The sequence below is a fragment of the Erythranthe guttata genome, chromosome 8, assembly GCF_056151865.1.
Source record: "Erythranthe guttata isolate IM_541 chromosome 8, IM_541, whole genome shotgun sequence".
Taxonomy (NCBI): domain Eukaryota; kingdom Viridiplantae; phylum Streptophyta; class Magnoliopsida; order Lamiales; family Phrymaceae; genus Erythranthe; species Erythranthe guttata.
Window position 1 is genome coordinate 25,202,291 of NC_142540.1, and position 12,107 is coordinate 25,214,397.

Below are 12,107 nucleotides of genomic sequence, written 5' to 3' on the forward strand. Positions count from 1 at the left end.
TATGATGATCATAAAATGTATGTCTTGGCTTGTAAATATTAGATTGTGATGTATTAGAAACTGCATTTTTATACAAAACTGAGTACAAAATAGAGAAATTACACAGAATAAAAGATTATGTTGAATCTGACACCATAAGGGTGGAAAATTCATAATTGAGGAGGTAATTGCAATTACTCAAACATAAGGAATCTTTTTCGTAATATAACATTACCTCAGGGAATGATCGTAATTTACCTGATATAAATTCTCAAAATCCGTACATATAAAAGTGCAATAATGCACCCAACAAAATCCTAAAATCGACAGAAAAAAAGATAATAATGTTTTTGTGTGCTTTTTAGCTCTTAGGCTGGCAACAAATATGACTTTACTATAATATTTATTTTTCAATCCTCCGACACAGCAATATTATAAATAAATAAATTACAAAGACTTGGAAAGAGCAATTTTAAATTATTTTGAAGGTTTGTGCACATGGGACACATCCATTCTACAGCTCATTCACTTCATCCAACAACCTTATTCCTCAACAACTAAAATAGCACTTAGATCCTCTCTGGTTTGAACTTAGTGCACATAACTCCCTTGTACTTTCAATATAAGTATATGACCCCCCCTATAGTTTGAACTTTGTACACATAACCCCCTATACTTTTAATACAAGTACATAACCCCCTATGATTTTTCTACTTGGTAAATAATCATACTCACAACTCATTAGGAAGAGAATTTTTTGAAAATTACAAGGAGGTTATGTGCTTATATTAAAATACAAGGGGGTCATGTACTATATTGAAAGTACAGAGGGTTCATGTGCACAAAGTTTATACCACAGGGCGGTTAAGTGTTATTTACCCAAGAAAAAAACCCTAACACCACCACATCGGTGTTTTTTTTTCTTTTTTATTTTTTCTAATTTAAAAAAAAAAACATAAAAAAAATGAGTCATCAGATCATACAAATGTAACAAACAATGCAAAAAAATTAATTTGCATGTTAATAACTCAAATTTTGTCAGAATAATAAATATATATCTCAAATATGTTTACATGGCCTCTTGCCTCATTCATTCATAGTTAACTATACAGTTATATATATATATCTACATATATAGAGAGCTACCCCCAAAAATCGAGAGAGAGATCAAGAGAGAGATCAAGAAAGAGAGAGAGAGAATCGACTATGGAAACAAAATTAACGCCACATATATATGTTTCGACTCTCAAATAAAGATTTACCGTCCAAGCTGCCGTTTAAATGTGGTTTCAATTTCAAATGAACGATCCCGATTTCCGAAATTTGCGATTATCAACCGCCATTGAAATCACAACAAAGCTATCGCTCGAATATCATTATTGAGTTTGAAGACTGTAATAGAGAAAGAAAACAAGCTTTCTATGTTAGGAGTTACCATAAAAGTATAATTGCGGCGAGTTTATTGCAATCAGCACCACTGTGTTATATCAAATTGCTAAAAAACCACCCCATGTTATTTTATGGCCAAAACCCCCCTATGATTTAACTTTTTTTACCAATGGCAATTAGTACCCCTATTTAGGGGGCTGTGTGGTAAAAAAAGTTGAATCATAGGGGTTTTTTTGCCAATAAAATAAAATGGGGGTAGTTTTTTAGCAATTCGATGTAACACATGGATGCTAATTGCAATAATTTGAAGTTGTAACAAATTATGGCCACCCCCAGAGTTATGGTCAAATAACGAAAACCCCCCCTCATGTTTGGGTAGTTACAGCCACCCCCTCAACTATGTATTATCTTAGAAAAAAACCCCTCCAGAGGTAGGTAAATTTAGGGATGTTTAATTGGCAAAACCGAACCGAAATTTCAGTACGCCAACATTTCATACCGTTAACCAAACTGAATATACAATTTGGTTCAGTAAATAACCGAATTACATAAATTTTATGTAAAAATATTTAGGAGGGGGTGGCTGTAATCACCCAAATAAGAGGGTTTTTTTTCGTAATTTGGCCATTCCTCAGGGGGGTGGCCGTAATTTGCCCAAAAATGTATAAAAAGAATTTTAGGAAACTTACCGTTTATTTAAGCAGTTCCGGTGATTAGGCGTTCTCTTTGATCGAATTTCTTAACCTTAATCATGCCGATCAGAACTTTAAGGCCGAAAAATGCACACAAGATGAACGCAATGGTAGCCGGCATCTGGAGAGATAAAAAAAAAAATTAATTAATTAGCGAGTTAAACGTGATTAAAGACGTATTAGCAAATATATCGGATAAAAGCAGCGATTGAGTTGATTCGAGTCGAAAACTAACCTGGATCGAATTAAGGTGTAGTATTGTGGCAAGGTTGACTAAGCTTCCAGCAGCAACTCCCTATTAATCGACACCCAAATTAACATTGAAAGGATTAAAATCGAACTACCAATCAAAGAGAAATAAATAATAAAAAAAAAATCAAGATATCAACAAATTTTGAATTATCTAAGAATAGTGAAAATCAGACGGATTGATTGGAATTCACATTTTCCGAAAAATTCTATTTTTTTTGGGTAGTGGACAATTAATTCCAATTCTTAAAAAAAAAAAAGTCGGAAAAATAAGAATGAAAATAATTGTTCCAAAATCGGAATTTTTTTATGGGAATGGGCAGGATCCAGAAATTCCAATTTTTTGGTCATTTATCATGCAAAATATATAATACATATTTTCACTGTAATTTTTGGGTAAAATCGGATAAAAAATCGAAACCTAATATGTATTACATTTCGTTCCGAAAAAATTGGAAAAATCGGAACTTGGAATGAAAATATTGTTCTAAAACGATTTTTTTCCGAATTTATGTTCCAATTTCCACCATAATTTATGAATATAAAATACTAAAAATCAATTAATGTTAGTACAAACTTACACTGCCAACCATGTCTTGAACGGCGGCAACACGTTGAAAAGCCCTCTCCGATTCCAATGTTCTTACACGAAGTTTCAAATCTCCTTGCTCCTACAAACAAAACAATACATAATTAATTACGGTTTTAAAAATTCGCAATTAAATTTTACAACAATTGAAAAAAAGTAAAGGAAAAAAAAATCGATGCTCACCAGTCGCTGGATGATGTCAGCAAGCTTTTCGACTCTATCGGCCTGCCTAAATAAATTAAAAACTGCTTGGGATTGTCTATCCCATCTCTTTCTGAAATCCTGTATATAATCGAGAGCTCGTATTTTTCAGCATTTATTTTATTAATTAATGTTTATTCCTCTTCGAGCCAATTTTGGTGAAAATAAATTAAATCGAGCTAAAAGAAAACGGGGGGGGGGGGGGGGGGGGGGGGGGTTAATAAACTTGCCTTTAGAACAACTTCTACCCCAGCTTCACGAAACTTTAACAATTCTAAAGCATAGCTGTGAAATAAAACATATAAATTATGCCGTTAATTTCAAATGTTATAAAATTGAAAATGAAACAATTATTGAAATCCCGTGAATTCGTAACGGACTTACGGTTTAGCAATTTCGGTAATGTCAAACCGAGGGTCGAGTCCCTTGCCAATACCATCCAACACTATGGAGATTGAATTTAACTTTAGAGAAATAATCATGAGCAAATAACAACATAGTCGAAATTAAACGAAATTAAGTATACCTGAAAATGATCTAACAACAAACGTGAAAGTGGCGGGAAATCTAAATGGTTGATCTGCTGCAATTGCCAATAAATCTTCACCTGTTTATAAAAAAATAAAATAATAATAATCAATTAATTATTGAAAAACTAATTAATTAATTATTGAAAAAACTAATTAATTATTGAGAAAACTAAATCTAAAAAATTGTATAATTGGACTAGGGGAGGTCCAATACACAATCCCCCATTAAGGTAAGATAAGAGCTCATTTTTTTACAGAATTGCGGGCCGGCCCGGAAAGTTATTGCATTGACCAAATATCAAAATCAGACGTAATTATTTAATTTAATGATGGCTAATTTAACCAACGAAACGAGGCCTTAATTATAATATTGGACTATAGGAGGTCCAATAAATAATCTCACAATTAGCAAATATTAGATCCATTTTTTTCCCACAATTACGGGCCGTGCCGAAAAGTTATTGGACTGACCAAAACATCTCAATAAGTTAAAACTATTTAGTTAATCACGGCTAAGCTTACCAACCAAACGAGGCCTAATAAAACAAGATAAGAGTTCATTTTTTCATAATTGCGTCTCGGCCATAAAAGTAATTAATTAATTAACGAATGGCGTATTTTACCAACAAAACGAAACTAAATAACGTCGGTGAAATTACCTATTGCAGCAAGACGTTGCTTCTTTTTCTCGACCATTTCCTCTTTGCTCAACGGCTTCTTAAATCCGAGTTCTTGTGTCGCTAATTCCTTTTCTTTTCTTTGCGCCGCAAGGCGTTCTTCGAAGCTGCACAACAAATTCACTTTTTTAAGTTTTTAATTTTTAAAATTCAAAATTTCGAGACAACCGAATCTTTTTTTTCCCGTCACTAAAATAGAGTTGCTTCGTAAAACAAAAAAAAAAATTAATTTTATAAGGCGAAAACCTGTTGAGGAAGAACTGAGCGGTTCGTCTGACAGCTGTCATATCTCCTGTAGGGACTAAAACACCCATTTGAACCATTGCTTGAAGCACCTGTACCCGATTAATTAAAACATTTTATTCGGGTGGAATAAAAAAATATTGATATTTATATATAGCAAAAATATCAAAATTACCTTTTCAGCATCTTTTTCGTAAACTCCGTAAAATACTTCTAGCAAACCTTCTCTGATGTTTTGACTTATACTGCAAAGATAAAATGACAGGACATTATTTTGCAGTTATAACATCCAACTCGTATTAGAAACAACATTGAAGAAATGTACCTTCCCATCATCCCAAAGTCGTAAAAAATCAATCTTCCACCATTGAAATCATCCACAGCAATATTTCCGGGATGCTGCATTTGAATCGAGGATCAACATGGTTAACCGAAAGAAAGGCAGATAGTTTTGAAATTATGACAATTGACAAGTAATTCATTATTCTACAATGTAGGAGTAATTTCAAATGCAATTTCCGAATTCTGACGATTCTGATCAAAATATTTCCGATTTCCGAATTTTTCCGATTTTTTTTTTTTTTGAACAGAATTGGAATTTATATTAGATACCGAATTCCTATCCGATTTTTTTTTTCTTTCCAAAAATTAATCTTTAAATAATGATATTATCATATATTTTATATTATAGGTGATTAAGAAAATGGAAATTCCGAATTCTGCCGATTCCCGAAAATTTTCGATTTTGGAACAAGTTTTTCATTCCGATTTCCCCATTTTTTTTTCGAAATAACATAAGAACTAAAATTAGTACTCGGATAATTCTTCCTTCGACTAAGTCAATTTTTTGCTAAACTTATAAATATATACGAAAATTCTAACTAAATAGCTCCGAGAAAAACTCACTGGATCAGCATGGAAAAATCCGTGAGACAATATCTGCTCCAGGTAAGATTCGACAGCATAACGACCCAACCTATCAAGCATTAAGCATCATCAGCAAAATCATATACGATTCTTGAAATTCGATTAACGTTTTAAAATTGACGAGTGCGATAATAATTAGACTTGTTCGATATTTCGCATCTTACTTCTTGCGATCCACACCCAACTGGTCCAAGGCTTTTATTCTGTTTATTTTGATTCCCGGAACATATTCCATTGTTAGAACCTAGAAAACAAAAAATCAAATACATAAATTATAAAAAAAAAAAAAAAAAATCTAGTATTTAAAAATTTGAAAAATTAAACTTCGGTAGGTTTAGGACATAATACCTGTGGGGTAGTGTATTCCCAATCTATTGTCGGGACTTTGACGTAATCCAAATTCTTGAAATTTTCCGCAAATTTCTCGGCATTTGCAGCTTCTTTCGTATAGTCGATTTCCTAAAAATTAGTAACCACACTCAATTATATACTCTTACCATAATTCGAATATATTTTATTTCTCTTCAATCTATATATATAAAACCAAAATACCCGTAACCAAAATGCAGTTAGACCATTCGTTCCCGAAATTTATTAGTTCAAAGAATCTTCCCTCGATTAGTACATTGTATAATTATACGAGTGTGTTTACAAATACAGAAAAAAAATCATATATAACAATGTATTTAAATCAATTAACTACCTGATATAAGACAGTTGCACATTCATCATAGATAGCGACCCAATCCCTTTTCGCACCATCAGATTTAGGATCGATTTTCTGAAGATACTCAGCTATTACCTAAGAAAAAGGGTCGATTTTATATCAACTTTTATTTTTAATGAATTTTAAACAAGATCAAAATGAAGATATTTTTTTTAATATTTTGACTAACCCTTAGATTTTTAAGGTCGATATCGAACAAATCTTTAAGACCAGGTCTTTGTACTTTGATAACAACTTCTCGCCCCTTCAATTTCGCTCGATGGACCTGGCCTGCATAAAGATCATTTTTTTTAGGTAATAAAATTAAAATAAATTAATTGCAATAATTTAAAATGAATTAATAAAAAATACCGAGACTTGCTGCTGCAATTGGCTCTCGGTCGAATCTTTCAAATATATTATCTACAGGTGCTCCAAGTTCTTCCTCGATTATCGATACAGCTGTTTCTGAAGGAAAAGGAGGAACTTGATCCTGCAAAAAAAAATGCAATTTATTTCGTAAAATAACAATAGAAAGAGCATTTTCGAGATTCTCTTGTGCAATGTTTAATTTCAAGAAAGCATAAATGATTATATAACAGATAACTGAATTTCACCTGAAGCTCCGATAACTGATCGACGTATTCTTGTGCGAGAATATCTACTCTTGTAGAGAACTGCTGACCGATTTTGATGAATGTGGGGCCCAGTCTCAAAATATTTTCTTTCAACCACTTTGCGAGAATCTTTCGCCTTTGAACCCTTTTTACGTCCGTCATTCCACCTGAGCTCATGCATTTTTTTCGAGTCCGTTATAATATAAAAATGAAAAAAAAATGTAAATGTAAATGGAGACGAAAAACACAACCATAGCACTAATTAAGCAAATTAATCTTGTAATATGGGGACTAAAATCTGTTTTGACTAACCTCTGTAAGAGAATTTCTGATTGTTTAACCAAATTCGGAAGATAAAAGTGAGAATAGTTCCCCATATTTCGAGGGTGCGCTGAATCGTCGAATAGGTTTTAAATCTGTTCCAACGACCACCGGGAGCAACAGATACCTGTCGGAACATTAAACAATTTTTATTTCAGACAAGATTTATACGCCATTCAAAAAAATATATAAATAAATAAAAAAACTGTTAAAAATTCGCCTCTTTGCTCACATAAAGTATGTATCATTATCTCTATTATCATCTATGGCCTCGTTTGGTTGGTAAGATTAACCGTGATTAATCAAATTGGACTTTATTGGATGTTTGGTTAGTCCAATAACTTTTCGGGTCAGCACGCAATTGTAGAAAAATGGCTCTAATCTTGGCTAATTGGGAGATTATTTATTGGAATTGTTGGAAATATTAATATTAAACGATACATCTCACTAACAGCTTAAGCTTTTGGTTGAGGTGGTCATTCATCAGGAACTACAATACAATTGGATTTTCATAAGATTACTTAATCATATCTTGGATAATCTTGTCTTAAGAACCAAACGAGGCCTATGTCAATGACTAGATATTTTTTAACTATATAGATTTCTTAATTCAACAGCCGGAATTCCTACATACTAGACTCGAAGCAATTATCCTGTTAAACCTCTATAAATTAATACAGTCGGGACTAGGGAAATTATATTAATTTAGTGAATTATTAAATTATCGAGTTAATAATTTAACACGTTCTCACCAAGTCGGGACTGAGATAAAATATTATTTAATCGATGTTATTAATTTATCGAGATTCTACTGTATATTGATAAATATCCAACGGCCTCGTTTGGGGAATAAGGATGGGTCTTGATAGACAATATAATAAAGACGTATCAAATATTACACAATCCTACGAAGGATTATTACTGCCCAATACAAGAATTGCATGATCAAAAATCTTAAACATAAGATAACCACATATTACATTATCATGGACAAATGCAATTTTATCCAATTCAATCAATCTTATCAATCCCATAAACATTCCCAAACGAGGCGCAACGTTGATAAAATAAGACACGGCCTCAATCAACACTACGGCTACCGCACAGTCAACAAATAGTTTGCGACAATTGTTATTACATCAGTACACAATACAAAATAGTACTAACTCACTAAAAATAAAGAATCGCAGCAAACAAACGAGAATTACTACCCAATGCAAGAATTGTATAATCACAAACGTTAAACATAAACATAACATAATCACATATTACATAATCATGGACAACGGAGTTTCATCCAATTCAATCAATCTTATCAATCCCATCGATATTCCCAAACGAGGCCCAACGTTGATAGATTAAGACATGCCCTCAATCAATACTATCCCACAATCACAAACAGTTTGTCACAACTGTTATTACATCAGAATAAACTCTTACCAAACTCTTACCGCACAGCAACAACATCAATACTAAGGCCTCGTTTGGTGGCCAAGATAAGAGTAAACAATCTAGTGAAACCCAATTGTATTATTGGATGTTCCAGGATAAACCATGATAACATAATATTTGCGGGTTGAGTCGACCCAGCAAGTTATTGGGATTTGGGGATACCAAACATCAAACAAAGTCCAATTATTTAGTTAATCACGACTAATCTCCCCAACCAAACGAGGCCCAACTCACTCAAAATAAAGAATTGCAGCAAAAGAAAAAAAAAAAAAGACGGAAGTTCACGAGAAATCGAAGCACAAACACACAAACAATGTACCTCAACTCGACTTTGCTTAAATCAAGCCTCCTAGTCAAGATAAGATTATTTAAATAATCTAGCGAAACCCAATTGTATTATTGAATCTTCCATGATAACATAATATTTCAGGGTCGATCCAGTAACTAAAACCATGATAAAATAATATTTGCGGGTCGACCCGGCTAGTTACCGGGATACCAAACATCAACCAGAGTCCAATTATTTAGTTAATCACGGCTAATCTGCCCAACCAAACGAGTCCTAACTCTCACTAAAAAAAATAAGAAATTGCAGCAACAAAAAAACATAAGGTCGAAAAAATTACGAGAAATCGAAGCACAAACACACAAACAACAACGCACCTCGACTCGACTCTGCTTAAACCAAGCATCCTCTTGCCCAATCTCCTCCACAGTCTTGTTCTTACTAACCCCATCTCCCAATTGCAACACTTTCTCTCTCCTCCCATTCCCATTTACATACTTGTCCAAATTCTCATCGCCGCTCTCGAATTTCACAGACCCATTTCCGTAATTTCCAACCGAACCATTACTGTAGCCGTAACCCCCATTTGCATTCCCATTAACCCTGCTATTAAGCTTAGTCGCCAATTCAGTGTCCTTTTCGTCGAGAACAGCGCTCTCTTCTCTCTGAACAGCTGTAATTCTTGTCCGAAGATTAATGGGTCTGAAGGGGGATAGCTTGAACTTTCTTGTCGGGTTATGGGGTGAACGGAAGATGATTTCCGGTAAAATAGGAGCAGCTAAAGAAGCTGTAAAAGAAGCCATCTTTTTTTCTTTACAAAAAAAAGAGTGGGTTTCTTGAAAAATCTCAGTGAACCCAGCAATTCATTTGTTGGGAGTGAAGAGTGTGAGCAAAATTGAGGACGGAGAATCTGGTGAAGGAGAATTGGAGTTGGGTTCTTTTTTTTTTTTGATCGAATTAGCTTTTTAGAGAGAGAAAGAAGAGGGTGTGGACAGAAGGGAGTGTACGTGGAGAGAGAGAAGATTAGCTTCAGTTGAAAATGGAGGTTTCTTATTGGTTGATAGGTTCCTGTGGGGGTGCACCCGTGCAGCTGTGGGGTTAATTTTATTTAATTCACGAGCTTTTTATTTTTGTTTTGTATTATTATTTAGGACAAAATGCACTTCGCCCCTAGATATTTTCAATTTTCGCACTTTCCACCTAATAAGTTAGAAAATGAGACTCTTCCCCATTCAAATTTTATTATAGTTACACTTTCCCCCGATTGGGAGTTTCTCACCGGTTTTTTGATATCTCAATTAACTTGAAGGGCATTTTCGTCATTTTCCAATTCCACCCAAATATTAATATCATTGAAAAACCCAATGCTCAGATGGGTTCTGATTTTGCTGTTGCATCAATATTAGAACCTCGGCATAAAATGCAGCGACGCCTCCTCGAATGGGCGCGTCATCGGCTGCGCTCATGGGGAGCATTGAGAATGTGTTGTCGGAAATATCGGTGGTAGCGGTGGGCGGTATCATATTTGCATGCCTCATTAGGTTTCTCGGAGATTAATCTGTGTGGGATTGGTGAAAGGACGAAATGCCTTTCAAGTTGACGATATAAAAAATTTGGTGAAAAATAAACCCAAAAGTCTCATTTGGGGGAAAATGCAAATATAACAAAATTTGGAAGGAGGAGAGTCTCATTTTTTAATTTATAGGGGGGAAGTGCGAAAACTATAAATTTCTAAGGGGCTACGTGCATTTTGTCCTATTATTTATTTTACATGATAAACATAAATAAAATAAAGGGTAAATTGCACTTCACCCCCTAAAAAATGCATTTTTTGCACTTTTCCCCTCAAAAGTACAAAAACGAGATTGTCTCCCTTCGAAATATACAACTCGGTGCACTTTGCCCCAAATATGTATTTCCGGTTTAATTTTAGTCGGATTTGAGTAAATTGGAAGGGTAATTTCATTTTTCAAGGCTTTAAATGTCGTTTAACATTTTTTCACCCTACACTACAATGGTTATGAAGAACAAATAACAAATTTTGTCGAATTTGGAAGAAATTTTCGTCTAATTTTGGAAGCGAATTTCATCAATTTGGAAAGAGAATTTTGTTAAGTTGGGAAACCTAAGTGACTCTGGAATGAGGATTTTCAAGTGGAAAAAGTAAAATGACATACACACCCTTAATTCGGTGAGAACTAGACCGAAAATACACATTTGGGCAAAGTGCACCGAGTTGTATATTTCAAAAGGGGACAGTCTCATTTTTGTATTTTGAGGGGTAAGTGCAAAAAATACATTTTCTAAGGGGGTGAATTGCAATTTGCCCTAAAATATATAATAATATTAATATATATTATTATAATAGTAACACAATATATAATTACGTATATAAAAGTGCAGCATCAAAATTTATAGGTCAGCAGGTATTAGCAGCATCAAAATCTGCAGAGGTGCATTATGCAAATAGGGTGCAAACAAAGTGACTATTATTGCTGGTTAGAGTGCAAGAACAAATATAAAGGGGTAGGCGAATGTACAAACGACGACGACGAAGGCGGCGGCGATTGGACAAAAATACTGCTGCCATTAATGTGAATGCCACTTCGACGCCAATGTCTAACCAGCCATGCCCTATAGGGGTGAGCAAAAAAACCGAAAAATCGAAAAACCGAACCAAAAAACAGAAAAATCGAGCCGTTTCAAACCGTACCGAATAGCAAACCGCATGTACGATTTTTTATTTTTGAAATACCGAATTATTCGGTTCGGTATGGTGGAAAGGTAAATAACCGAACCGAACCGAAACTATAAAATGACTTCATTTTATATAATATATGTATTATTTTACCCTAATTTTTACTTTCTATCTTTTAATTACTTGTCTCATTCTAAGCATTTGTTCATAAATTGAGACATTGTATTTTATTTATTTAGTAATTAAAAATTTACTCGAGTTCATGGTTTTCATAATGTGGTAGATGAAAGTAGGGAAAAAAATGAAGCATAATACATCATCTAAATTACGTTAAGTCCTATGGGATTAAAGATTTTATATTTTCATTGCATTAGTAAGTTGTGAAAGTAATTGTAATTGTAATTGTATTCTTTTGTTTGTACAACTTGAATATATAGTTACTCTTGAACCGAAAAATAACCGAAAGCGAACCGAAAAAAAACCGAAACCGAACCGAAACCGAAAGAAACCGAACCGATAAAAAACCGACATACACGATTTTTTATTTTACA

At 33.7% G+C, this 12,107-nt stretch overlaps 1 protein-coding gene across 1 annotated transcript; it reads right to left on the reverse strand.

Annotated features, from left to right (window-relative positions):
- Positions 1 to 978: 978 nt before the first annotated feature.
- On the reverse strand, positions 979 to 9,958 carry ATH13 (ABC2 homolog 13). The gene is made up of 21 exons (XM_088822537.1): positions 9,236 to 9,958; positions 7,112 to 7,247; positions 6,800 to 6,966; positions 6,555 to 6,675; positions 6,373 to 6,473; positions 6,180 to 6,278; positions 5,825 to 5,935; positions 5,641 to 5,720; positions 5,456 to 5,525; positions 4,875 to 4,948; positions 4,725 to 4,794; positions 4,553 to 4,641; positions 4,289 to 4,413; positions 3,626 to 3,706; positions 3,484 to 3,544; positions 3,330 to 3,384; positions 3,082 to 3,180; positions 2,891 to 2,980; positions 2,296 to 2,355; positions 2,058 to 2,181; positions 979 to 1,371 (listed from the first exon to the last, which is right to left on the reverse strand). The coding sequence occupies exons 1-20, from the start codon at positions 9,659 to 9,661 to the stop codon at positions 2,065 to 2,067; spliced, it is 2,232 nt and encodes a 743-aa protein (XP_088678663.1). The 5' UTR covers positions 9,662 to 9,958; the 3' UTR covers positions 979 to 1,371; positions 2,058 to 2,064.
- Between the last annotated feature and the right edge of the window lie 2,149 nt (positions 9,959 to 12,107).

Bases quoted from the DNA above. Each gene is read 5' to 3' on its own strand.
- ATH13 (XM_088822537.1), bottom strand. From the start codon at position 9,661: ATGGCTTCTTTTACAGCTTCTTTAGCTGCTCCTATTTTACCGGAAATC. The intron at 5,721-5,824 runs GTATTATGTCCT...TTTGTTTTCTAG, and splicing joins GGGAATACACTACCCCACAG to GTTCTAACAATGGAATATGT. The intron at 3,707-4,288 runs GTAATTTCACCG...TTTTATAAACAG, and splicing joins GCAACGTCTTGCTGCAATAG to GTGAAGATTTATTGGCAATT.